The 27,961-nt window shown below is 49.1% G+C and overlaps 1 protein-coding gene and 1 pseudogene across 1 annotated transcript; both read right to left on the reverse strand.

Annotated features, from left to right (window-relative positions):
* The window catches only part of LOC131570177 (zinc finger protein 665-like), a 507,112-nt pseudogene that overhangs the window by 298,788 nt on the left and 180,363 nt on the right, over positions 1 to 27,961 (reverse strand).
* On the reverse strand, positions 99 to 27,955 carry PPP1R10 (protein phosphatase 1 regulatory subunit 10). Its single transcript, XM_058822557.1, is given in 21 exon segments — positions 99 to 1,856; positions 5,612 to 6,030; positions 6,032 to 6,075; positions 6,732 to 6,818; positions 8,313 to 8,427; positions 9,767 to 9,964; positions 10,045 to 10,120; positions 11,402 to 11,648; positions 12,710 to 12,865; positions 13,482 to 13,626; positions 14,770 to 14,870; positions 15,941 to 16,050; positions 16,473 to 16,572; positions 17,521 to 17,691; positions 17,788 to 17,865; positions 18,802 to 18,853; positions 19,765 to 19,900; positions 21,433 to 21,519; positions 21,607 to 21,725; positions 26,732 to 27,329; positions 27,737 to 27,955. Coding segments are annotated over 19 exon segments (2,610 nt in total). The 5' UTR covers positions 21,714 to 21,725; positions 26,732 to 27,329; positions 27,737 to 27,955; the 3' UTR covers positions 99 to 1,675.

The raw sequence follows: 27,961 nt of genomic DNA on the forward strand, positions 1-27,961 counted from the left end.
ACTCTCTCATTTCCGGGGTTTCTCCCCAAACTTTATTAATAATGTACAAAATATACAAAAGGGGGGGATGGGGAGGGGGGGTTCGCCCCTCCCCCCCCTCCCCCCGCACAAAGTTTTCACAGAAAACAGCGCGGCCGGCGCGGCCCCTCCCCCACCCTGACCCCTCCCCCACCCCCCGCCCCTCCCCCACTCCCCCAAGATGGCGGCGGCGGCGGCAGAGTGGGGGAGGGGCGGCAGCTGCGAGCTGAGGGGGGAGGGGAGGAATTGCGGGGTGGGGGAGGGGAAACTTCCCCACCCCTCCCCCCCCCCCAAAATGGGGCAGAGCTGGACCCGGTGGGGGGAGGGGTGGTGGTGATGAATAAATAATTATTAATGGATTAATTAATAATTACTGATTGCCCCTCCCCCCTCCTCTCCCAGGGTATGACGTCACCGTTTGTGGGGGGGGCCAGCCCCCCCGCAAAGGGGGAGGGGCAGCCCTGGGTGGGGGAGGGGAGGCCCTAAGGGAGGATTTGGGTCCTGAAAATTGAAGGGTTTGACCCAAAATTAAAAATTTTTGAGCCCTGAGGGTGCTAAAACCCCCCAAAAAATGAAAAATTTTGCCCCCACAAAAATGAGAATTTCTGCTCCAAAAATGACAATTTCTGTCCTAAAATTGAAAATTTCTCCCCCAAAAATGAGAATTTCTGCCCCCAAAATGAAAATTTCAGCCCCTGGGGAAAATGTTTTGCCCCCCAAATTGAAGATTTTTGCCCTAAAATTGAGATTTTTTTGAGCTCTAAGGAAGTGAAACCCCAAAATTGAGATTTTCTACCCCAAAAGTGACAATTTTTACATCTGAGGGGGAAATATCCACCCCAAAAATGACAAATTCTGTCCCAAAATGAAATATTTTACTCCTTGGAGTGAGATTTTACCCAGAAATTGGAATTTCTACCTCATAAGTGACAATTTCTGCCCCAAAAATGAGGATTTCACCCCATAAATGTCAATTTTTTACTCCTGGGAAAGAATTTCTGCCCCTGGGGAGGGAATTACACCCCAAAATTCCAATTTCCACCCCACTTAAATGGAGATTTCTGCCCCAAAAGTACCAATTTCCCCCCAAAATTGATTTTCCACCCCATAAATGACAATTTTTGTTCCTTGAGAGGAATTTTCACCCCAAAATTCCAATTTTTTCCCCTAAATTGCAATTTCTGCCCTTTAAAAATGAATTCCCAGTCCATAAATTTGAATTCCTCTCCAAAACTCTCATTTCCCTTCCAAAAGTTCACATTTGTGCCCCTTAAAGGAGCATTTTCCCCCTAAAATCAAACTTTTACCCCAAATTTCCACTTTTTGCCCCAAATTTCATATTTTTACACCCCAAACCTCCTATTTCTACCCCAAAATTCCAATTACCACTCCTCAGAGGAGCATTTTCCCCCACAAACTTCCAATTCCAACCTCAAGTTTCCAATTTCTACCCCAAATTTTTTAATTCCTACCCCAAATCTCCAATTCCTGCCCCAAATTTCCAGTTTCGCCCCCAATTCCTACCCCAAAATCTCCAATTTTCACCCCAAATCTCCACTCCACCACCACCACCACCACACCCCAACAACAATAATTTGAATTTTCCCCCTTTTTTTCTCCGCTCTTTCTCCCCCCCCATTTTTCCCCCTCCGAGGCCTCACGGAAGCCATAACCGAGGGGGGTTTTTGGGGTGGATTTGGGGTTTTTTTGGGGGGTTTTTGGGGGGTTTCAGGGCAGGGGGGGCCCGTTGACGCCGGGGTGGTAGAAGGCACAGTTGTTCTCGTACCTGCAGCTGCCCTTGAGCATGAAGTGGCGGCACACGGCGCGGCTCGACATGTCTGGGGGAGACAAAAGGGGGGGGGGCGCGTCAGGCGCCGGCCCCCGGCCCCAAAACGGCCCAAAACGGCCCCAAAAACAGGCCCGGGGCAAATCCCGGTACCGGGGAGGGGGTGGGGAGTCAGCAGGAGGGAGGGGAGGAAAGGGTTAAAAAGGTTTGGGGAGGATTTTGGGGGATCAAGGGGGAAGGGGGGGGAGATTAATCCCCTCAGACTCAAAACGGCCCCAAAATGGTCCAAAGCGGCCCCAAAATTGCTCAAAATAGCCCCAAAATGGCTCCGGGACGGCCTCAAAATGGCGGCTGGGAGAGGACGCGGTGGGGACACGAATTTGGAGGGGTTTGAGGAGGATTTTGGGAGTTAAAGGGGAAGGGGGTGAACCCCTGGCCCCAAAACAGTCCTAAATGTTTTCAAGCAGCCCCAAAATGGCCCAAAACGGCCCCAAAATCTCTTAAATTGGCCCCAAAATGGCTCCGGGACGGTCTCAAAATGGCGGCTGCGTGAGGACGGTAGGGACGCAATTTTGGACAGGTTTGGGAGAATTGAGGAGGATTTCGTTGTTAAAGGGGAAGGGGGTGAACCCCTGACCCCAAAATGGATCCAAACAGCTCAAAATGCCCCAAAATTGCTCAAAATGGCCTCAAAATGGTTCCACGACGGGCTCGGGATGGCCTCAAAATAGAGGCTGGGAGAGAACGGTGGGGATGCAATTTTAGACAATTTTGGGGAAGTCTGAGGAGGATTTTGGTGGTAAAAGGGGAAGGGGGTGAACCCCTGACCCCAAAAACAGTCCAAAATATTGCCAAGGGACCCAAAAACGGCCCCAAAATTGCACAAAATGGCCCCGAAATGGCTCCAGGACAGCCTCAAAATGGGCCCAAAATGGCGGCAGCTCTGTGAGGGAGAGGAGGAGAGGGACACAAATTTTGGGGAGTTTAAAGAGGATTTTGGGAAGTTTAAGGAGAATTTTGGGGGTTAAAGGGGAAGGGGGTGAACCCCTGACCCCAAAATGGCCCAAAATTGTCCAAAAGGGCCCCAAAATAACCCAAAATGGCCTCAAAATGGCTCCAGGACAGCCTCAAAATGGCGGCAGCTCTGTGCGGGAGAGGACTGGGACACAAATTTTGAGGGGTTTAAGAGGATTTTGGGGGCTTTAAAGAGGATTTTGGGAGGTTTGAGGAGGATTTTGGGATTTCAAGGAGAAGGGGGTGAACCCCTGACCCCAAAATTGCCCAAAAGGGCCCCAAAAAACCCCAAAATGGCCCTAAAATGGCTCCAGGATGGCCTCAAAATGAGCCCAAAATAGCGGCAGCTCTATGAGGGAGAGGAGGGTGGAGACGCAAATTTTGGGGCATTTAAATAGGATTTTGGGAGGTTTAAGGAGAATTTTGGGGTTTAAAGCAGAAGGGGGTGAACCCCTGACTGAAATGGGCCAAAATTGCCCAAAAGGGGCCCAAAAAGGGCCCAAAAATGGCTCCAGGACAGCCTCAAAATGGGCCCAAAATGGTGACGGCTCCGTGAAGGAGAGGAAGGTGGGGACACAAATTTTGGGGGGTTTAAAGAGGATTTTGGGGAGTTTAAGGAGAATTTTCAGGGCATGAAGAGAAGGGGATGAACCCCTGACACCAAAACAATTCAAAATGGCCCCAAAGTGGAGCAGGAAAAGGATGGGGACAGGATTTTGGGGGATTAAAGAATGGTTTGGGGTTTCAAAGAGGATTTTAGCGTTTTCAAGAAGATGTTGGGGTTTTGAAGGAGGATTTTGGGGGCTTTAAGGGGGAGGGGGGTGAACCCCCAGCCCTAAAACACTCCTGGGGCAGCCGTGGGAGGACAAAAGGACAGAATAGAAAAAAAAAAAGGGGTAAAAAATGGGGTAAAAAAAAAGAGATTTGGGGGCCGGGGGGCAGCGGGGTGCCTGTCTCAAATCTGGGAGGGGCTGGGTGGATTTTGGGGGGGGTGGGTGGGGGGGGGGAGACTCCGATCCTGGAACTACAACTCCCAGCATCCTTTGCGCCACCAAACTGCAGGAACTACAACTCCCAGCACCCCCTGAGGCTCACCAGAGCTACAATAACGCCCAGCATGCCTTGCCAACGAAGTGGGAGCTGATCTACAACTCCCAGCATGCCTTGCTGTTGAATTAAAGGCCCCACCAGGCCTCAGTGGCCTCCTCAGAATTGGTTTTAGGCCTTGATGAGCAAAACTACAGCTCCCAGCATGCTCTGCTGGTTAAATAAAAGATAAAGTACAAATCTCAGCGACCCTTGCTGGCCAGGTAAAACCAGGTTTACGCCCCCTCAGGCTTCAGGGCCTTCCCTAGAATGGGCTTTCGGCACCATGGGAGCTTAACTACAACTCCCATCATGCTTTGCTGCAAACAATTGTGGAAACTACAGCTCCCAGCACCCCTTGCTGTTGCGTTAGTGCTGGGTTTAGGCCCTACCAGGCACCAGAGGCCTTCTTGGGCCTCATTTTTGGCCCTTCTGGTAAACCCTGCAGCACACCTGGAGCTGAACTACAACTCCCAGCATGCCTCAATGCTCCCACAGGCTGAACTACGGTTCCCAGAATTCTTTGCAGCCCCTCCCAGAGAAGATTTAAACCCCCACCAGGCCTCAGCGGCCTCCAGTCAGGAGCTGCTTGTAAGTCCCATCATCCCCTATTGCCCTCCCAGACCAAAACTACAACTCCCATCACCCCCTGTGGCCACAAGTCCAAAAACTACAACTCCCAGCGGCCTTTGCGGCCGGCTTGCCACACCCATTTCTCTTCCCAGCACGCCTCGCGGCCGCTTTGCCGGCACCAAACTTCAACTCCCAGCATGCCCTGCTTACAACCGACCGCCAAACTACAGCTCCCAGCATGCCCCGCGGCCCCTCCCGCCACAGTCGCCGTGCGGGGCCGGGCCCCGTTTTGGGTAGAGGGTCTTTCAGCCACTTTGGGGTGGGGGTCCCTCCCCATTTTTGGGGGGTTTTTCAGCCATTTTGGGGCGGGGGTCCCTTCCCATTTTGGGGGGTCTTTAGGCCATTTTGGGGCGGGGGTGCCACACCGCCCTCCAGCAAATTTTGGGGAGGGTCTGCCCGCCATTTTGAGGGCGAGCCCAGCACTCCTCAGGGGCCATTTTGAGGGGCGTCCCTTTACAGCCATCACCCCCATTTTTGCCCTGGAGCCATTTTGGGGGGGGTTTCTCCCGAGATTTTAGGAAGAACTCTCCCCATTTCCCAGGGGAACCCCTCAGTGCCGTTTTTGAGAGGGGTCCCTCACCACCATCACCCCCATTTTCAGGGGTCCCCTCTCAGGCCCATTTTGTGGGGGCTCCCTCAGCCCCATTTTGGGGAGGGGTCCCTCACCACCATTTCTGAAGGGTCCCTCTCTGCCCCTGCCCCATTCAGGGGGGTCCCTCAGCCCCATTTCGGGGGGGGGTCCCTCTGTGACCCTTTCACCCCGCAGCCGTGTGGGGACGGGGGAGGGGGATCGCACCAATATTTTGGGGAGGGGTCTCTCTCAGCCCCTCCCCCTCCTCAGAGCCCCATGGGGGGTCTGCGCCAGTCGTGGCCCCTCCCCCAGGGCCCGGGGGGGGGGTGCTCGGGGGGGTGCATGGGGGGGTGGTGAGGGGGTGGGGGAGGGGGCTCGCCGCCCCCCCCCCTCCAGCGGGGCAGGAAAGGCGGGGGCGGGGGGGGGTGGGGAGGGGGCACCCACGGGCCCCTCCCAAGCGGGGCCGGGCCCCCCCCAGAGCCAGGCCCCCCCCCCCAATTTACCTCCGCCGTGGCCTCCGCCGTGGCCCCGGGGGGGGGGGTGGTCTCTGCCGTGCTCGCCGTGCCCGCCGGGGGGTGGGGGAGGGCCCCCCCGAGACCCCCCCCCCTCCTCCGCCGCCATTGGGGGGGGGTCCCCCGCTCCTGCCGCCTCCCCCGCCCCCACCCCGGCAGCGATAAGGGGGGGGCGGGGGGGGCTCGGCACCGCCGCGACCCCCCCGGGGCGGGGGGCGGTGAAACGGGGGAGGGGGCGGCCCCCCCCCGCCGCCCCCTCCCCCTCCCCCGCGCATTCCCCCTCCCCCGTTGGGGGGGCCCCCGCGGAGGCCGCCCCCTCCCCCACCCCCGTCGGGCCCCTCCCCCCAGAAATCGCCGCCGCGCTGGGGGGGGGGCGGCCCCAACATCCGGGGACCCCCCGGGAGCCCCGGGGGGAGGCCGGGACCGCCCCCCCCCGCCGCCGCCGCCGTGGGGACCTGAGGGGGAAACAAAAAGAGAGAGAAAATTGGGGTTAGAAATGGAGATTTGGGGGTTTTTGGTTTTTTTTTTTTTTTTTTTTTGGGGGGGGGTTTTTAAAAGTTTTGGGGATTTTTATTTGAATTTTTTTTTATTTTTGGTATGGGGTGGTTTTTTTGATGTCTTTTGGGGGGATTATTTGAGGATTTTCAGGGATTTTTTGGCATTTTTTGTAATTTTTTTCAGGGGTTTTAGGAGATTGTTTGGGAGTGTTTTTGCTTTTGGGGGACTTTTTTGGGATTTTTAATTTTTTATTATTTTTTGTGATTTTGGGTGCTATTGGGAGATTTCTGGGGATTTGTTTTAATTTGGGCGGATTTTTTGTGGAATTTTTTGGGGATTTTGGGGATTTTTTTTTTTCTTGGATTTTGGGGATTTTTATTGTTTTTTGGGGATTTTTTGGAGTGGTTCAGGAGATTTTTTTGCGAATTTTTTTTTTGGGGGGGGGAATTTTTTGTGGGGTTTTTTGTGATTTTGTTTTTGGTTTCTTTGGGAATTTTTTTTTTTTCGTTTTTTTGGGGACTTTTTTTATTTTTGGAGGAATTTTCTGTGGGTTTTTTTTGGATTTTTGGGGGATTTTTTTAGGGTTTAGGTAATTTGGGGAGGGGGCACTTACCTGGCATGGGCCCCCCCGGGGGGAAATGCTGCATCTTGGGTGGGGGGAAGCCGTTCATGGGGCCGGGGCCCAACAGCCCGTGGGGAACTGCAAAAATGGGGAAAAAACAGAAAAAATGGGTCAGGGGGACCCCAAAACATTCTCCAAGGGGGGAAGAGACCCCCCAGGTCACCCCAATTAAAGGGGGTGTCCTCAATTTAGAGACCCCCCAAATTTACCCCAATTTCAGGGGATCAAGCACATTTAGAGACCCCCAAATTTACCCCAAAATTAATGGGATCATTAATATTTAATTAATTTAGAGACCCCAAAATTAATGGGGTCACCCCAATTTAGAGACCCCAAATTCAAAGGGATCAACCCAATTTAGAGACCCCAAAATTAATGGGATCACCCCAATTTAGAGACCCCAAATTCAAAGGGATCAACCCAATTTAGAGACCCCCAAATTTACCCCAATTTAAGGCAATCACCCCAATTCAGAGATTCCCAAATTTCCCCAATTTAAGGTGATGTCCTCAATTTAGAGACCCCCAAAATTAAGGGCATGTCCCCAGTTTAGACACCCACAAATTTACACAAATTAAAGGGGGTGTCCCCAATTTGGAGACCCCCAAATTTACCCCAAAATTAAGGGGATGTCCCAAATGTAGAGAGCCCCTAAATTTGAGGGACACCTGCCCCAGGCGACCCCAATTTAAGGGCGTGTCCCCAGATACCAAGAGCACCCCAAAATCCCTGTCAGGGACACTGGACGTTGTCCCAAATGTGTCCCCAAGCCATGGACACCCCAAATATCCCCCTAGGACTGGAGACAATGTCCCCAAATGTGTCCCCAGCTGTGTCCCCCAGCCACAAGCACCCCAAAATCCCTCTCAAGGACACTGGACATTGTCCCAAATGTGTCCTCAAATGTGTCCCCAAGACCAGAGCACCCCAAAACGTCCAATGGGGACTCCCTGAGCAGTGCCCCAAATGTGTCCCCAAGGTGTCCTCAAGGTGTCCCCAAGCCCAGAGCTCCCTGATGTCCCTGTCAGGGACACTGAGCAGTGTCCCTGAGATGTCCCCAAACGTGTCCCCAAGCCGTGAGCACCCCAAAATCCCTGTCAGGGACACTGGACATTGTCCCAAATGTGTCCCCAAGCCATGGACACCCCAAATATCCCCCTAGAACTGGAGACAATGTCCCCAAATGTGTCCCCAAGGTGTCCTCAAGGTGTCCCCAAGCCGAGAGCTCTCTGATGTCCCTGTCAGGGACACTGGACATTGTCCCAAATGTGTCCCCAAGACCAGAGAACCCCAAAACCTCCAATGGGGACTCCCTGAGCAGTGCCCCAAATGTGTCCCCAAGGTGTCCTCAAGGTGTCCCCAAGCCCAGAGCTCTCTGATGTCCCTGTCAGGGACACTGGACATTGTCCCAAATGTGTCCCCAAGACCAGAGAACCCCAAAACCTCCAATGGGGACCCCCTGAGCAGTGCCCCAAACATGTCCCCAGCTGTGTCCCCCAGCCATGAGCACCCCAAAATCCCTCTCAAGGACAATGGGCATTGTCCCCAAGGTGTCCCCAAGGTGTCCCTCACCTCCCCCGGGCCCCCCTGGCGCTTGGTTGCCCAGGTTGCCCAGCAGGTGTTTGATCTTGTCCGAGTAGTCCGGCTGCTTCAGCAGCTCCTCGGCCTTGTGGCTGCTGGGGCCACCCTGAGGGGAGAAACGGGGAGAAAATGAGAAAAAACGGGAAAAAACGGGGGGAAAATGAGAAAAAAGGGGAAAAAATGGGGGGAAAATGAGAAAAAAGGGGAAAAAATGGGGGGAAAATGAGAAAAAAGGGGAAAAAATGGGGGGGAAATAGGGAAATAGTAGAAAAAACGTGGGGAAATGGGAAGAAATTGAGAAAAAATGGCAAAAACGGGGGGAAATGGGAAATAATGGGGGGAAATGGGGGAAAAATGGGAAAAAGTGGGGGAAAATAGGGAAAAATGAGAAAAAAAGGGGGGAAATTGGAAGAAATTGAGAAAAATGGGAAAAATGGGGGGAAATGCGAAGAAAATGAGAAAAAATGGCAAAAACGGGGGAAAATGGGAAATAATGGGGGGGAATGGGGGAAAAATGGGAAAAAAACAGGGGAAAATAGGGAAAAATGAGAAAAAAAGGGGGGAAATTGGAAGGAATTGAGAAAAATGGGAAAAATGGGGGGAAATGGGAAGAAAATGAGAAAAAATGGGAAAAACGGGGGAAAATGGGAAATAATGGGGGGGAATGGGGGAAAAATGGGAAAAAAACAGGGGAAAATAGGGAAAAATGAGAAAAAAAGGGGGGAAATTGGAAGGAATTGAGAAAAATGGGAAAAATGGGGGGAAATGGGAAGAAAATGAGAAAAAATGGGAAAAACGGGGGAAAATGGGAAATAATGGGGGGAATGGGGAGAAAATTAGAAAAAAATTGAAAAAAAAAAAAGAAGTAAAATGGGGCAAAAATGAGAAAAAATAGGGGAAATGGGGGAAATGAGAAAAGAGGGAAAAACTAGGGGAAAATGGGGGGAAATGGGGAGAAAATGAGAAAAAATTGGGAAAAATGCGGGGAAATGGGAAGAAAAGGAGAAAAAATGGGAAAAACAGGGGGAAAATGGGAAAAAATGGGGGAAAATGGGAAGAAAATAAGGAAAAAGGGGAAAAATAGGGGAAAACCAGGGGGTTCCACTCTTTTATCCCCTCGCCCCAAAGCTGTGACCTCACAAATTTTGGGGAGTCCCAAATCAGAATGTGCCAATTCTGGGTGATCCCCAATTTTTGATGCCCACAATTTACGACCCTCCCTCCCCCAGATTTTGAGGTATCCCAAATTTGGGGTTCAAAGGACGGGGATGACCCCCAATTTCCAACCCCAAATTTGTAACCTCTATAATTAAACCCCCCGAATTTTGGGATTCCCACAATGGGGGTGACCCCCCTCAATTTGTGCCCCCCCCCAGCTACGTGTGACACCCCCCCACCCCACCCACCCCCAAATTTCGGGGTGCCCCATTTTTTGGGGGGGTTACCATGATGGAGCTGAGGATCTCCTGCATGTTGATGGGGGCGTTTTGGGGGGGTCCTGGGGGTCCCTTGCCGGCCCCGACGCTGCCCATGAGGTTGGCAAGGACTGGGGGCAGCTTGGCCCCCGCCCCCGGCTCCGGGGAGGCCGCGGCCGTGCCGGGATCCAGCCCCTCGGGATAGGCCCCGTCCTCGCCCGAGCAGTCCTGGGGGGGCACAAACGGGGGGTCACAAAAGGAACTTTGGGGATTTTTAGCTTTTTTTGGGGGTTTTTTTCAGGGCTTACCTCGTCCAAGGGGATGAGTTTGGGTGGGAGCGGCTCGTAGGATTCGGGGTCTGGCTCGTGAGGGCTGTCGGGAATGCTGAGGGGGTGGAAAAAGCTCCATGGGTTTCTTGGATCCCAGAAGATTTTTTTTTCTAATTTTTTCTCTTTCCCCCCCCCCCCGTCTTCACCCTTTTTCCTCATTTTTCCCTAATTTTCCCTCAATTTTTGCCCATTTTTCTCTCACTGGGGGCCCTAAGGCTTCCTAGCCCACATTTCCAAGTTTAGCTTTTCCACTTCTGTGTGTGTGCCAGATTTTTTGATTGGATTCTCCACGAGCTTGAGTGTCCCTAAAACTGGTCCCAAAATGCACCCAAAGTGTCCCCCAAAAAGGGACAAAGTGATCCCAAAATGGTCTCCTCAAAGAGAGGGTCAAAGAGACAAAAAAGGCACCTAAAATGTTCCTGAAATAATTCCCAAAATGGCACCAGAAGTGTTCCTAAAAAAAGACTCAGAGCCTCACTAAAAAGAGGCTCAAATCATCCCAAAACAGCCCTCAAATTGCTCACAAAATGGTGCCCAAAGTCTCCCCAAATTGGCCCCCAAAGTGCTCCTAAAGCTGCAGCCAAAATGTCCCTAAAAAGAGATTTGAAGTGTTCCTAAAATAGCCTCCAAAAAGGCCTGCAATGTGCTCCAAAAATGGCCCTCAAAATGTCCCAGAAATTGTCCCCAAAATGTCCCCAGAATGACACCCAAAGCCTTCACAAAATGGTGCTCAAAGCCCTCACAAAAGGACCACTATAGCCCTCAGAAAATGAACCCCAAAGCCCTTTACAAAATGACCACCATAGCCCTCACAAAATGGCGCCCAAAGCCCTCACAAAATGGACCCCAAATCCCTCACAAAATGGCGCCCAAAGCCCTCACAAAATGACCTCACGGAATGGACCCCAAAGCCGTCACAAAATGACCCCCAAAACCCTCAGAAAACAGACCCCAAAGCTCTCACAAAATGGAGCCCAAAGTCTTCAGAAAACGGACCCCAAATCCCTCACAAAATGGCGTCCAAAACCCTCACAAAATGAAGCCCAAAGCCCTCGCAAAATGGTGTCCGAAGCCTTCACAAAATGACCACCAAAGCCCTCACAAAATCAAACCCAAATCCCTCACAAAATGTACCCCACAGCCATTAAAAAATGGAGCCCAAAGCCCTCACAAAATGGCGTGCAAATCCCTCACAAAATAGCCACCAAATCACCCTCACCATTCCCATTTTAGGCTCCTTACACTGCAAATCTCCATTCCCATCACCAAAACGAGATGTGGGATTTGCCACCCCCCCAATTACCCACAATTCCCCCCAAAATGGCCGCTTACTCACCTCTCCTTGGAAAGGAAGATCTCCTGCAGGATGCCCTTGACGCGCTCGGCCTGCGTGAAGCGCTCGCGGCTGCCGCTGCCGGGGATGACGAGCGGCGCCGGCAGCTCCAGGGCCTTGGGGTACACCCAGGGCACCTTCTCCTCCATGGAGTCGTGGCTGAGGCGCCGCGCCGTCTCGAAGGCGTGCCGGTCCTTCAGCATCTCCCGCTTGGCCGCCTCGCCAAAGTCCTTGATCTTGTTCACGTTCACTGCCAGGGGGGAAGGTGGGAATTAGTGGGGAAAAAATATTTGGGTTGTTTGTTATGGATTGGTTGGGTTGGAAATGTTTCAAAATGGCGGCCAAAGGGGTCACAAAATGGCGGCCAAAGGGGTCACAAAATGGTGCCCAAAGGGGTCACAAAATGGCAGCCAAATTCTCCACAAGAAGGGTTTAAAGTGCCTACAAAACGGGACCCAAATTGTCCACAAAATGGAACCCTAAGTGTCCACAACTGGGTTTTAAACTTCCCACAAAAAAGGACTTCAAAGTGTCCACAAAATAGAATCCAAAGTGTCCAAAAAAAGGGACCCTAAGTTTCCACAAAATGATGCCCAAAGTTCCCACAAAATGGTGCCTAAAGTGTCCCACAAAAACAGACACAAATTGGTCCCAAAAAGGGACCCAAAGCTTCCTGAAATGGCACCCAAAGTATCCACAAAATGGCCCTTAAAGTGTTCCCCAAAAGGGGCCAAAATTGTTCCTAAAATGACCCCAAAATGACACCGAGTGTTCCCACAAAACGCCCTGGAAATGATCCCAAAATGGCACCAACTGTTCAAACAAAATATCCCCATAAATGATCCCAAAAAGGTGCCCAGAAGGTCCCACAAAATGGAACCCAAAATGTGCCTAAAATGAGACCAAAACAGCATCAATTGGTCCCACAAAATGTCCTGGAAACGATCTCAAAATGGCACCAGATGTTCCCACAAAACGTCCTGAAATGATCCCAAAATGGCACCAAATGTTCAAACAAAATATCCCCGTAAATGATCCCAAAATAGCGCCCAGAGGGTCCCACAAAATGGAACCCAAAATGTGCCTAAAATGAGACCAAAACGGCACCAATTGTTCCCACAAAACGTCTCCAGAAACAATCCTAAAACAGCAGCAAATGTTCCCACAGAACATCTCTAAAACCATCTCAAAATGCCGCCCACAGAGTCCCACAAAAAGGGGCTGAAAGATTCCCACAAAATGTCCCCAGAAATGATCCCAGAGGGGTTTTCCCGGGATTTTTGGGGTGAATTCTGGATGTTTGGGGCTCACCTCGCTCCGTCTCGTCCAGCTCGAAGTAGAAATATTCGCGCAGCCGCCCCTCCTCAGGCCACGACACCGATTTCTTCTTGCGGGGCCTGCGCGGGGCCGGGCCCCCCTCGGAGGGGACATCGGTGGCCTTGGGGTCACCCCCGGTCTCTGAGGAGCCTGAGGGGACAGCAGGGGGATCAGCAAAGGGGGACCCCAAAAATGGGGGGTTTGAGCCCAAAATGGCACCCGGGGAGGGGTGAAATGGAGCCTGAAGTGGGGCAAAGTGACACCAAAATGGGGCAAAGGGACACCAAAATGGGGCAAAGGGACACCAAAATGGGGAAAAGGGACACCAAAATGGGGCCTGGATTGTTGGCAGGGAAGGATTCAAAATGGCACCTGAGGGTCCCCCAAAGAGGGACTCAAAGTGCTTCTAAAATGGCCCCAAATCCCCCTAAAGTGACGCTCAACAGCCCCAATCACACCCATACTCTCCCTAAAAAGCCCAAATCCCACCCAAACTGTCCCAAACTGACCCTAAACTCTCCCAAACTCCACCAAATCACCCCAAACTGATCCTAAACAGCCCCAATCCCACACAAACTGCCCCCAATTCCATCCAAACTGTCCCAAACTGTCCCAAATCCCACCCAAACTGTCCCAAATTCCCCCAAATCACCCCAAACTGATCTTAAACAGGCCAAATTCGACCCAAACCGTCCCAAACTGACCCTAAACAGCCCCAATTTCACCCAAACTGTCCCCAGTCCGTCCCAGTGCCCCCAGTCCGTACCGGTGTCCATGGGCTCGGGCACCTCAATGGCCGGCACCGGCGTCCCCGGCCGATCCGTGTCCATGGGCTCCGCGGCCGCCGGCTCTGGGGACGAGGGTTTGGCCGTGCTGGGTTCTGGTGCTGGCTTCCCCTCGAAGGGGCTGGGCTGGGGGGCACAAGGTGGGTCAGAACAGGGTGGGGTTTTAACCCAAAATGGCTCCCAAAGTGTGCCCAAAATGGGTCATGAGGTGTTCACAAAATGACTGCCAAAGTGTGCCCAAAATGGGTCACGAGGTATTCACAAAATGGCTGCCAAAGTGTGCCCAAAATGGGTCATGAGGTGTTCACAAAATGGCTGCCAAAGTGTGCACAAAATGGGTCACGAGGTGTTCACAAAATGGCTCCCAAAGTGTGCCCAAAATGGGTCATGAGGTGTTCACAAAATGGCTGCCAAAGTGTGCACAAAATGGGTCATGAGGTGTTCACAAAATGGCTGCCAAAGTGTGCACAAAATGGGTCATGAGGTGTTCACAAAATGGCGTCTGTAGCGTTCTCAAAATGGCAGCCAAACTGTCCCTCTGGAAGGGACAAAGTGGCAGCCAGAGGCCACAAAATGGCTGCCAAAGTGTGCTCAAAATGGGTCATGAGGTGTTCACGAAATGGCTCCCAAAGCATGCCCAAAATAGCTCCCAAAGCGTGCCCAAAATGGCTGCCAAAGGGTGCACAAAATGGGTCATGAGATTTTCACAAAATGGCTGCCAAAGAGTGCACAAAATGGGTCATGAGGTGTTCACAAAATGGCTGCCAAAGTGTGCACAAAATGGGTCATGAGATGTTCACAAAATGGCGCCTGTAGGGTTCTCAAAATGGCAGCCAAATTGTCCCACAGAAAGGGACAAAATGGCAGCCCAAGGAGACACAAAATGGCTGCCAAAGTATTCACCAAAAATGGACTCAATGTCCCTTTTGGGACCCAAAGTTTCCACAAAATGGCAGCCAAATTGTCCCACAGAAAGGGACTTAAAGTGTGCTCAAAATGGCAGCCAAAGATGCCACAAAATGGCTGCCAAAGTGTTCAGCAAAAAGGGACTCAATGTCCCCAAAAATGGACTCCAAATTGCAACAAAATGGCCCCAAAAATGGTCCCAAAATGATCCACAAAATATTCCCAAGAATATTATTCAAAATATTCACAAAACGCCCCCCAAAATGTGCCTAAAAAACCCCCAAAGTGTCCCCAAAAAGGGACTTGAGGTACCCCTAAAATGGCTCCTAAATTTTCCCAAAATGTCCCCAGAATGTCGCTCACCTTGGCTGCTGTTGGGGACAGAACTTTCTTCTTCTTTTTGATTTTGATGCCGGGGACGGGCGCTGAGTTCAGGGCGTCCAGGAACCCGAGGCCTTCCATGGCTGGGGAGAGCACAGAGAGGTCACCAAAAAAACCCAAATTCACCCCAAAACAGGTGCCAAATCTGTCTCAAAATTGTGCCCTAAAAAGGATCCCAAAAAATCCCAAATTCACCCCAAAACAGGTCCCAAACCTGCCTTAAAATGGTACCCAAATCTGCCCTAAAAAGGATCCCAGAAAATCCTAAATTCACCCCAAAACAGGTGCCAAATCTGTCTCAAAATTGTGCCCTAAAAAGGACCCCAAAAATCCCCAAATTCACCCCAAATGGGTCCCAAACCTGCCTTAAAATGGTGCCCAAATCTGCCCTAAAAAGGATCCCAAAAACCCGCAAATTGATCCCAAAAGGGGTCCAAAACCTGCCTTAAAATGGTACCCAAATCTGCCCTAAAAAGGATCCCAAAAAATCCCAAATTCACCCCAAAACAGGTCCCAAACCTGCCTTAAAATGGTGCCCAAATCTGCCCTAAAAAGGATCTGAAAAAAACCCAAATTTACCCCAAAATGTGTCCCAAACCTGCCTCAAAACGGTGCAGAAATCGCCCCTAAAACGGTGTCCAGGTACCACCCAAAACCACCCAAAATGTCCCCAAAAATGACTCCCAGACGGAACACAGGTGTCCCCAAAATGGCACCAAAAGTCTCCCCTGAAAAGGTCCCAAATATCACCTGAATTGTCCCCAAAACCAAACCCTAAAATGTCCCCAAAATCAATCCCTAAATGGCATCAAAAGGACCCCAAAATGAAGCCAGAAATGGCACCAAAATGAAACCAGAAATGGCACCAAAATGAAACCAGAAATGAAACCAGAAATGGCACCAAAACTGCCCCAAAATGGCACCAAAACCAACCCCAAAATAAAACCAGAAATGGCACCAAAATGAAATCAGAAATGGCACCAAAACTACCCCAAAATGGCACCAAAAAGACCCCAAAATGAAACCAGAAATGGCACCAAAATGAAACCAGAAATGGCACCAACACCAAGCCCAAAATGGCACCAAAATGACCCCAAATTGTCCTCAGGGTGCCCCAAAATGCCCCAAAATCCCAAAACGGCCCCAAACTCACGCTGTGGGGGGATGATCTTCACTTTGATCTCCTTGGCTGCATTTGGGGCCGTGTTCAGGGGTTTGTATTTCTTCTCTGCCAGAGGAGCCTCCCCAGGGGCTGTTGGGGCACTGAGGGAGGAAAAAGGGTCAGGACCCCCCAAAAACCATCCCAAAACCCTGAAAATTCCACCCAAAATGGGCCTGAAATTGTCCCCCAAAAAACCAGAAACTGCTCCCCAAAATAGCCCCAAAACAGACCCAAGATGGCCCCAAAAAAGCCCTGAAATCACCCCTAAAATGACCCCAAAACCACCCCCAAAATGGCCCTGAAACAACCCCACAACAGCCCTAAAATGACCCCAAAAAACCCCAAATCCACACCAAAAAAACCTCAAAACCCCCTCGAAAATAATCCTGGAACATCTCCAGAACTGCCCCAAACCAGCCCAGAGACCCCTCAAAATCCCCCCAGATCAGCCCCAAAAGCAGCTCTGAGACCCCAAAACGGCTCAGAAACCCCAAAAATGCCCAGAAATTGCCCCAAATTTCACCTCTGCCTCTTGACAGGGACGGGTTTCAGGCTGTATTTGTCGGACGAGGCCGAGTTCAGTTTCTTCACCGGCGCCAGCGACGGCGTCTCCAGCTCCAGCCCTGAGGGGAAAAAAGGGTTAAAAATCCCCAAACAGCCCCAAAATAGCTCAAAACCCAACCCTAAAATGGCCCCAAAGCGTTAAAACCCCAATAATGGAGGCTGAGCTCTGAATTTTCCAAAATCAACCCCAAATTTGTCTCAAATCAGCCCAAATTTCACTAAGTGAAACCAAAACTCAGCCCAAATTCTTCAGTTTTAGCACAAATGCCCCAAAACAGCTCAAATTTCTCTTAAAACCACTCCTAAATTCCCAAAAATCCACCCCAAATCAGCCCCAAATTCCCTTGGAGAGCCCCAAATTCCCCAAACCAGCCCTAAACCCCCCAAAAATCCCAAACCAGCCCCAAACCTATTCCAAATTCCCCAAAATAGCCCCAAATTCCCCCAAAATCCCCTTAAAACCACTCCTAAATTCCCAAAAATCCACCCCAAACTCCCCTAAACCAGCTCAAATCAGCCCCAAATTCCCTTGGAGAGCCCCAAATTCCCCAAACCAGCCCTAAACCCCCCAAAAATCTCAAACCTATTCCAAATTCCCCAAAATAGCCCCAAATTCCCCCGAAATCCACCCCAAATTCCCCTTAAAACCACCCCTAAATTCCCAAAACGCACCCCAAACTCCCCTAAACCAGCTCAGATCAGCCCCAAATTCCCCAAACCAGCCCCAAATTCCCCCAAAATCCACCCCAAATTCCCCCAAATTTCTCTTAAAACCACTCCTAAATTCCCAAAAATCCACCCCAAACTCCCCTAAACCAGCTCAAATCAGCCCCAAATTCCCCAAACCAGCCCTAAATCCCCCCAAAAAATCCCAAACCAGCCCCAAACCTATTCCAAATTTCCCCGAAACCCACCCCAAATTCCCCTTAAAAGCACCCCTAAATTCCCAAAACGCACCCCAAAAAGGGCCCAAAGCCCCCCAAAGCCCCCCAAAGCCCCCAGCCCACCTGTGGAGCGGAACTTGGCGTGGCTGGGGGCCGTGGTCCGCAGGGATTTGGGTTTTTCCCGTTTTTTTTCAGCAATTTCCTCATTTTTGGCCTCGTTTTTGGTCTCCTGGGGCTTCTCCGGGACGGGAGTTTTGCTTTTGTTTTCCTCTTTCCTCTTCTTTTTATCCCGTTCTGGGGTGGAAAAAGGGGTGAGGGGATTTTTGGGGGGGATTTTTGGGGGATTTTGGGTTTTTTTGGGGGGGGATTTTAGGGTTTTTTGGGGCTCACCTGTGGGTTGGGAGCTGCTCTGGGATCGGATCACCCCCATCCAGTCACTGACCAGGATGGAGGCCAGGCGGCGCAGCTCTGAGGAGTTAATTAACAATTAATCATTAATTAATCACTAATTAATCAGTCATTAATCAAGCAGGGGGTGAGGAGTGGGACCCAGAGGAGTTCTGGGGGGTTTGAGGAGGATTTGGGGGGTCCCAGGGCAGTTTGGGGGGTTTCAGAGGGATCTGGGCTGGTTTTTGGGGGGCCTGAGGGGTTTTGGGGGATCCCAGGGGGTCTGAGGGAGGTTTTGGGGCTCTCAGGGAGATTTTGGGGGGTTCCCAGGGGGATTTTGGGGGGTTCCCAGGTGGATTTTGGGGGTCTGAGGGGGATTTTTTGGATTCTCAGGAGGATTTTGTGTGTCCCAGGAGGATTTTAGGGGTTCCCAAGTGGATTTTAGGGTATCTTGGGGGGATTTTGGGGGTTCTCAGGGGAATTTTGGGGGGTGGTCTCAGGGTGTTTTGGGGGGGGCCTGAGGTGGATTTTGGGGATTTTTGGGGTTCCCAGGGGGATTCTGGAGATTTCCAGAGGGATTCTGGGGGTACAAGGGGGATGTTTGGGGTGTCTTGGGGGAATTTTGGGGGTTCCCAGGGAGATTTTGGGGGTTCCCAAGTGGATTTTAGGGTATTTTGGGGGTTCTCAGGGGAATTTCGGGGGTCCCAGGGGGATTTCAGGGGGGGAGTCTCAGGGTGTTTTGAGGGGTCTGAGGTGGATTTTGGGGATTTTTGGGGTTCTCAAGGGGATTTTGTGTGTCCCAGGAGGATTTTGGGGGTTCCCAGGAGGATTTTGTGCGTCCTAGGGGGATTTTGGGGGTTCCCAGGGAGATTTTGGGGGTTCCCAAGTGGATTTTAGGGTATCTTGGGGGAATTTTGGTGGTTCTCAGGGGAATTTTGGGGGTCCCAGGTGGATTTCTGGGTGTCTTTAGGGGGATTTTGGGGGTTCCCAGGGGGATTTTTGGGGGTCCCTGCTCACCCTCATCATCGCTGGACTTGCTGAGCTGCTTCACCAGCTTGGCCGTGTTGTTCTGCAGGGGAAAGCAAAGGGTCAGGGAGGGGCCAGAGGGACACTGGGGGACACCAAGTGCCACCTGAGTGTCCCCAAAGCCCCTGGAAGGGCTTTAAAAGAGACAAAAGTCACTGTAAATGAGACAAAAATCACTTTAAATGAGGCAAAAATCTCTTTGGAGTGGGACAAACCCACTCTGAGTGTCCCCAAGTGCCACCTAAGTGTCCCCAAAGCCCCTGGAAGGGCTTAAATGAGACAAAAGTCACTTTAAATGAGGCAAAAATCTCTTTGGAGCAGGACAAACCCACTCTGAGTGTCCCCAAGTGCGACCCCGGTGTCCCCAAAGCCCCTGGAAAGGCTTTAAATGAGACAAAAATCACTTTAAATGAGGCAAAAATCACTTTGGAGCACGACAAACCCACTCTGCGTGTCCCCAAGTGCCACCTAAGTGTCCCCAAAGCCCCTGGAAGGGCTTAAATGAGACAAAAGTCACTTTAAATGAGGCAAAAATCTCTTTGGAGCAGGACAAACCCACTCTGCGTGTCCCCAAGTGCGACCCCGGTGTCCCCAAAGCCCCTGGAAAGGCTTTAAATGAGACAAAAATCACTTTAAATGAGGCAAAAATCACTTTGGAGCACGACAAACCCACTCTGCGTGTCCCCAAGTGCCACCTAAGTGTCCCCAAAGCCCCTGGAAGGGCTTAAATGAGACAAAAGTCACTTTAAATGAGGCAAAAATCTCTTTGGAGCAGGACAAACCCACTCTGAGTGTCCCCAAGGGCCCTGGAAGGGCTTTAAATGAGACAAAAGTCACTGTAAATGAGACAAAAATCACTTTAAATGAGGAAAAAATCACTTTGGAGCAGGACAAACCCACTCTGCGTGCCCCCAGATGCCACCTGGGATGTCCCCAGGTGTCCCCAGGCCAGACCTGCTTGAGGTGGTCCACGGTGAGCGGGAGGTGCTGCAGGGTGAGCAGCAGCTGCTGCAGGAAGGGGACGTTGTTGGCGGCCTTGGAGCCCGTCAGCCACGTGTTGAGCAGCTTGTAGCCCCCGATCCGGATGAACCTGAGGGAAAAAATTTGGAATTTTATCCCGATCCAGACAGGAAAACATTTATTCTATCAAAATCTGCTGAAATCCAGCAGACGATCAAAAAAACCCCCACCAAAATCTGCCCAAAATCCAAAATAAATCCATTTTTCCACCTGATTACTAGGTCCGGATGAACCTGAGGGGCAAAAATGGGAATTTTGTCCAGGTGCAGACAGGAAAACATTTATTCTGTCAAAATCTGCTGAAATCCAGCAGAAGATCAAAAGAAAACCTGTCAAAATCTGCCAAAATACACCCAAAATCCAAAATAAATCAGTTTTTCCATGTGTACTAAGTCTGGATGAATCTGAGGGAAAAAAGTGGGAATTTTGTCCAGGTCCAGACAAGAAAGCCTTAATTCTGTCCAAATCTGCTGAAATCCACACAAAATTTAAAAAAAAAATCCTGTCAAAATCTACCCAAAATTAAAAAAATTCCATTTTTCCACGTGATTACTGGGTACAGATGAATCTGAGGGAAAAAAGTGGGAAATTTGTCTAGGTCCAGACAGAAAAACCTTAATTCTGTCAAAATATTCCTGAATCTACCAGAAGATCAAAAAAAACACCGTCAAAATCTGCCAAAATACACCTAAAATCCAAAATAAATCCATTTTTCCACCTGATTACTAGGTCCGGATGAACCTGAGGGAAAAAATTTGGAATTTTATCCAGATCCAGACAGGAAAACATTTATTCTGTCAAAATCTGCTGAAATCCAGCAGAAGATCAAAAGAAAACCTGTCAAAATCTGCCAAAATACACCCAAAATCCAAAATAAATCAGTTTTTCCATGTGTACTAAGTCTGGATGAATCTGAGGGAAAAAAGTGGGAATTTTGTCCAGGTCCAGACAAGAAAGCCTTAATTCTGTCCAAATCTGCTGAAATCCACACAAAATTTAAAAATAAAATCCTGTCAAAATCTACCCAAAATTAAAAAAAAATCTATTTTTCCATGTGATTACTGGGTACAGATGAACCCGAGGGAAAAAAATTTGGAATTTTATCCAGATCCAGACAGGAAAACCTTAATTCTGTCCAAATCCACCTGAAATCCAAAAAAACCCTGTCAAAATCCACCTAAAGCCAACTAAAATCCATTTTTCCATGTGGTTACTAAGCCAGGATGAATCTGAGGGGAAAAAATTGGGAATTCTGTCCAGATTCAGCTGGGAAAATCTCAAATCCACCCAAATTTCCCAAAATCCCCTCAAAAATCCCATTTTTCCTCATGCTTACTTGGCTGAGGATGAAACGTGAGGGAAAAAAGTTGGAATTTTGGAAAGATCTGGCCGGGAAAACCTCAAACCCACCCAAATGCACCCAAAATTCCCAAAAATCCCCTCAAAAATCCAATTTTCTCTGTGCTTCCTGGCCTGAGGATGAAACGTGAGGGAAAAAAGTTGGAATTTTGGAAAGATCTGGCCGGGAAAACCTCAAACCCACCCAAATGCACCCAAAATTCCCCCAAAATGAAATTAAAATTCAATTTTCCCTGTGCTCACTTGTTGAGGATGTCCTGGGCCCGGGTCTGCAGGAGGATGTTCAGGTAAATGCAGCGACTCACCATCTTCTGCGAGTCCTTCATCAGGCTAATTAACAGAAATTAATCATGATTAGTGATTATAAATGCAAAAAAAGGTGTAAAAGCTCCAAAACTGGGGGGTTTTGGGTTTTACCTGAAGATTTTGGAGATGCCATCCATGGTTTTGACCTCCCCATCCCGGCCCAGGAAACAATCGAGGCCCTTCAGGAGCTCCTTGGGGTCGATGGGGCCGGAGCCCATGGCAGGAACAGGCTGGGAAAAGGGAAAAATATGAGAAAAATGGGGGAAAATAGGGGGAAAAAAGGGGGGAATATATGGGGAAAAAAAGGGGGAAAATGGAGGAAAATGGGAAAAAAAAGGGAGAAAAAATGGGTGGGAAAAAGGGAGAAAAATTGGGGAAAATGGGGAGAAAATGAGAAAAATGGAAAAAATGGGGGGGAAATGGGAGAAAAATGGGGGGAAAAATATGGGGGAAAATAGGAAAATAGGGGGAAAAAAGGGGGGAATATATGGGGAAAAAAAGGGGGAAAAATGGAGGAAAATGGAAAAAAAAAAAGGGAGAAAAAATGGGTGGGAAAAGGGAGAAAAATTGGGGAAAATGGGGAGAAAATGAGAAAAATAGAAAATGGAAAAAATGGGGGGGAAATGGGAGAAAAATGGGGGGAAAATATGGGGGAAAATGGGAGAAAAATAGGGGAAAATTGGGGAGAAATGGGGGGAAATGGAAAAAATGGGGGGAAAAAAGGGGAAAATTGGGGAAAATGGGGAGAAAAAATTGGGGAAATGGGAGAAAATGGGGGGAAAAGGGGGGAAATATGGAGAAAAATTGGGAGAAAAATGGGGGAAAATGGAACAAAATGGGAGAAAAATGGGGGAAAATGGGAGAAAAAAAGGGGGAAAATGGGGAGAAAAATTGAGGGAATGGAAAAAATGGGGGTAAAAAGGGGGGGAAATGGGGAAAAATATGGGGAAAAAATAGAAAAAAAAAGAAACAAAATTGGTAAAAATAGGAAAAATAAAGGGGAAAATAAATAAAAGGGAAAATGAAGGGGAAAAATAATGGGAAAAATAAAAGGAAAAATAAAGGGGAAAATAAAGGGGGAAACAAGGTTAGGAGCAGGGGAGTGGAGATAAAATAATGGAATGTAAAAATTATGGAGGTGAAATGAGAGCTGAGGGGGAAATTGGCATTAAAGAGGGAAATCTGCTCTAAAAAGGAGGAAATCAACCTCAGAAAGGTGGGAAATAACACCAAATGTGGGGAAATCAATGCTGAAAATGAGAAATTTACACCAAAGAATTAAAAACAAGCCTAAAACAGGGAAATGAACCCAAAGAAGTGGAAGACAAGCCCAGAAAATTCAAGAAATCAAAGCTAAAAGGCAGGAAATGGATCTGAAAATGAGGGAAATTAACTCCAAATGGTGGGAAAACATCAAATACTGGAAATAACCCAAAAATGTGGGAATCGACACAAAAAACTGGAAATAGGCCTCAAAAAAGCTGGAAAATAACCCCAAAATCACAGAATTCTGCCCTAAAAAGGAGAAAAACAACCTCAAAAAGCTGGAAAACAACACCTAAAACAGGAAATCAACACCAAAAACTGGAAATCAATCCTAAAAACTGGAAAATCTCCCCAAAAAGCTGGAAAACAACACTAAAAATTGGGAAAACGACACTAAAAAATGGGAAATCAACCTCAAAGAGCTGGAAATTGCTCCCAAGATGGAAAAGAGCTTTAAAAAGCAGGAAATCATAATTTAAAAGCTGGAAAAAGGCCCCAAAAAGCAGGAAAATCACCCCAAAAAGCTGAAAATCGACCCTTAAATTATGGAAAACCACAATAAAAGTGAGAAGTTAAACCCAAAAGAGGAAATCAACTCCAAAACCTCAGAAATTCACCTGGAAATGCTGGAAAATGACCCCAAAAAGTGGAAAATGACCCCAAAAAGTTGAAAATTACCCCAAAAAGGTCCCAGGGACCCCCAAGGGACCCCGGGGGAGTCACAGCCCCCCCTCCCCTCTGATGTCATTCCAATTAGCCGATTTATTAATTAATAAATCAATTCATTCAAATATCAACACTGGGGATGAGGATTTAGGGTCACACCATGGGGGGGACACAAACTCTGAGTTTTCCCCTCATCAAATTTTGAATTTTAAAAGTTAATTAAACTCATTAAAAAAAAAAAAAAAAAAAAGAGACAAAAATCTGTCCCTGCCACCATTTGCCCGCATAATTTCATTAATTTTTTTGTTAATTAACGAGCAGAGGGTCCGGGGGGGCTCCCCAAGCACATCCCTGTCCCAAGGTTCGTTAACCAGGGGTTAATTAACGAGCTGCCAATTAAGGAGGGGCCACATTTGGGGTGTCACATCCCCCCCAAAGCTCAGGCCATAATTAAACCCTCTGACTAATGAAGCAAGCATTAATTAACACCTCATTAATTAAGGCCAAGCCCCCCCTTAATGACCCGACGCTCATTGACCCCAATCCGGGCCCTCCCTCCCTTTCCTGGGGGGGTTTCAGGCTCGGACGTCATTAATCACCGCTAATTAGAGCTTAATTATGACCCAGTTTCCTTAATGAGGGCATGGGGAGGAGCCGGGGAGGATTTTTGGGGTTAAAACCACACAAAAATCTCCATTTTTGGGGTGAAAGATTGAAATATTTGAGGTGGGGGCAGCACCCAGAGCTGGGGGTCATTGAGTCCCCCCCCATTGTTAATTAATTAATGAGATTAATTAGGGGGGTCAGCAATGTCCTCCCTCTGCAAAGACACAAGAAAAAGTTAAGCCAGCACAAACCCCCCCCAAAAAATACCCCAAAAATGAGGGGGGAACCCCAAAATTGGGAGATTTGACCCCAAATTCTCAGTGTAACCTTTGACCCCCAAATGAACGGGGGGGACACAAAACCCCCCTGGGGGGGTCCCAGCAGTGGGGGAGGGGCAAAATCCCCTCCACCAAATTATTTTTGGGGTTCCCCCCCTTTATTTGTGGGGTCATCCCCCATTTAAAGGAGCTGGGGGTGCCCAAAATTTCCCCAAAAAAGGGAAAAATTCAATTTTTGAAGGGGGGGGGGGGGGGGCAAATCCCAGCTTTTTAATTGAGGGCTGGGTCAAGGCCTGACCCCCCCCCCCCAAAATTGGGATTTTTTAGCATTTTTGACTCGTTTCACCCCCCAAAATTGGGATTTTTCAGCATTTTTGACTCGTTTTACCCCCAAAAATTGGGATTTTTCAGCATTTTTGACTCATTTTACCTCCAAAAAATGGATTTTTTTGGGGGGAATTTAGGGGGAGCTGCTTGTGCCCCCCGCCCCAAATAGGAAATGCTACCACTGGGGAGAAAAGGGAGGAATTAATGCCAAATAAATGGGTTTATTGATCAAAAGTGTGAATTTTTACAAGGCATCTCTGAGGTTTTTTACCCAAATCTGTGAAAATTTGAGGATAAAAAAGGAGGAAAAGCCCAACTCCCGACTGCCGCATGCACCAGGAGAGGGAAAAGGGGGAAAAAAGGGAATTTTGCATGTTTGAAAACCCTGCATCCAAAGGCCGTGAAATGGAATTAAGCCCCAAAAAAAAAAAAAAAAAAAAAAGAAAAAACAAAAAAAAAAAAAAAATTTTTTTTTGCTTACCCGGGTTGTGGCTGTTCCCTCCCTTTGCTGAAGTAAAGCTTCCTAAGCTGCAAAAACGGGGCAAAACCATTGAAAATCGGGGAAAAAAATGGAGTTTTGGGGGTGTTCTCCCTCCCAAAATTCCGATTTTTTTTTTTGTTTTTTTTTTTTTTTTTGGTTGGTTTTGGTGTGTGTGAGGAAAGGGGGGTGAAGCCCAGTGGTAGCATTTCCCTGTCACGATAAATTCAAGGTTATCAAAGGCTCCAGGACACTCCCAAATTCCCCAAAATCCCCCTCCTAAAAAAAGGGAAAAGAGAAAAGACAAAAAATAATAAAAATCCTGTGGAAAAAAGAGGATTTTGTGGGTCCTGTGGGTGGAAAGGGGGGTTAAAAAAGGAAAATTAGGGAACAAAAAGGGATTTGAGTTGGTAAAAAATGGAATTTTAAGGGGGGCCCCACAGTGGGAGGGGCATCAACAACGAGGCCTCGGCGCCATTTTAGAGCTGAGGAAAAAACCCTCAAATTCGGGAGTTTAAAAGGAATTTTTAGGCATTTTTGAGGAATTTTTGAGGGTTTAAAAAGCGCGGCGGGGGGGCACGACACACAGACACGAGCGACAAAGAGAACCGTGTTAAACCCCTTTCCCCCCCCCTCAAAAAATCCTAAAACACCCCGGATTTGGATTAAACGCCACCAAAAGTAAAGAATTTAAAGCGGGGGGGTTTAAGAAATAACCGGGGGGGTCGGAGCTGGAATAAAAACCCCCGAAAGCCGCGGAATTCTGAGGGGAAAATCCGCGGATTCGTGGCAAACAAAGCGCGGCCGCCATTTTGGAGCTGCCCTGGAAAGGCTCTGAGGGGAAGGGGGGGGGGGGAAACGCTTTAAAGTGAATTTCTGAGGGAAAAAATGCAGAATTTGGGCAAAGCTCGGCCTGCCTAGCAATCTTTATTGCTAGATTGCGACCCCCCCACCGGAATTTCACCCCAATCCCAAAAATTCCCCACCGAAAAGCCCGAATTTAACCTTCCCTCACCCCCCCCCCACCCCACCCCGCGTTTCTCAGCGCAAAAAACAATCCTAAAATGGCACCTAAAAAATAAAAATAGGAAAGAAATCAGCTTGTTTTTTTTGTAATTTCCAACCTTCCCCCCCCGCCCCAGCCCCGCGCGGTTTTTTCCTCCCTTCCCCCCCCCCCTAATTTTTTGGATTTGTCTATTTTTTTGCAATCTTTATGTACAGATTGCTCGCCGGGAATGCCCCGAAAATTCCCAAAATTCCCCGAATTCCGTCTCCCCCACCGCGCGATTATTTTTTCTCGGGTTTTTGGGGCCATTTTCCAGCTTTTTTGGGGAGGTTTTTTTGCGGGTTTTGGGTTTTTGTTTTGTTTTTTTTTAAACCGTGGGAGCTGCTCGTGGACCCCTCCTCCTCCTCCGAAACCGCTTTTTTCTCCCGAAATCCCCCCAAAATTTCCATTTTCACCACCTTTAGGCACAGCCCACGTCCTCCTCAAGCACACGGGGGGGGGGTTCTTCCTCCCATTATTTTTCTCTTTGTGACAAATAACTTTTTAAAGGGTTTTTTTCTTGTATTTTTAAAGGGTAAGGGGGGAGCCTGCTGAAAATTCAACACTTACTATCCAATTTTTTTTCTCAGCCGACAGCGCTTCAAGGTTTGGATTTTGGCATTTGGAGGTGGTGTTAAAGCCAAAAAATTCGTTTGATTTTAATCATGGCTTTAAAAAAAACGCAGCAACTTTTTTTTTGCAGCTTGACGGGTATTTTGGGTATATTTTTAAGTTTTTTGTTTTCCTTGGGTTTTCTTATTTTTTAAAGCCCTAAAGGAGTGGATCGAGCTTAACTGGTCGAGCTAGAAACCAAAAAATAATGATGAAAAAAAAAAAAAAGTTGCCTGTTTTTTTTTTTTTTTCTGCTCGAAAAAAAAGTGGGTTTTGCCTTTGTTTTGTTTTAGGGGAAGAAGAGGGAAATATGTTTTTTAAAGTGGCAGTTTCCTTCGGGTTTGGAACGGCTTCCAAGGACGGTCCAAAGGACGGAGAGGCTGCGGCGGCTCTTCACGGCAAAGGGGGAGAGAAAACCTGCTTTTTCCTTCCCCTCTTTGTTGTATATTTATATATTTTTGTTGTTTTGTTCGCGTTTTGTATTGTATTTTGTATTGTTTGTATTGGTTTGTTCTCTCGTGGTAAAGGCGACGGCGTCTCTCAAGACCAACCAAACCTGGAGCGGGGGAAAGGAAAAATAAAAGGGGGGGGAAGGTGGGGGATGGGCATAACGATAAAAAAAAGGAAAAATTGAAAAAAAAGAAATTAGAAGCGAAGAAGAAAAGACACGAAACGATTAGAAGCTGTTATCCCCGGGGAGAATTTAGAACTTTAAAGGGGGGAAAAAGGAAAAAAAAATATCGAGGAAACGCCCTTGGAAGGGGGTGGGGGGGCTCAGCTCGGAGGCAACGTGAGGGCGGCGGCGGCCCCGGAGGGGCTCTGGCACGGGGCAAGCCTCATTTTTCGCCACATAAACGATGTTTGGCGCTTCTAGACCCCCTCAAAGCCAAAAAAAGGGGAAAAACCCCCCCGCGCCCCCTTCCCCGCCCGAAAAGCCCCGGCCCAGCGCAGCTCTTTACTCACCTCCACCAGCCCTCAGAATGGCGGCGGCACCACCGGGCGCCACATTTTATACCCGGCACGCCCCGCGCCTCGCCACGCCCCCCGCCACGCGCCGGCCACGCCTCCCGCCCGTTAAGATGCCTAACTGCGCCTGCGCGGGGTCCCCTCCGCGCACGCGCGGCCGCCGCCCGCCATTGTCCGCGGGCCGTGTGGCGCAGTTTTAATTCGGGGAGGGCGGGGGGAGGG

The sequence above is a fragment of the Ammospiza caudacuta genome, chromosome 33, assembly GCF_027887145.1.
Source record: "Ammospiza caudacuta isolate bAmmCau1 chromosome 33, bAmmCau1.pri, whole genome shotgun sequence".
NCBI lineage: Eukaryota > Metazoa > Chordata > Aves > Passeriformes > Passerellidae > Ammospiza > Ammospiza caudacuta.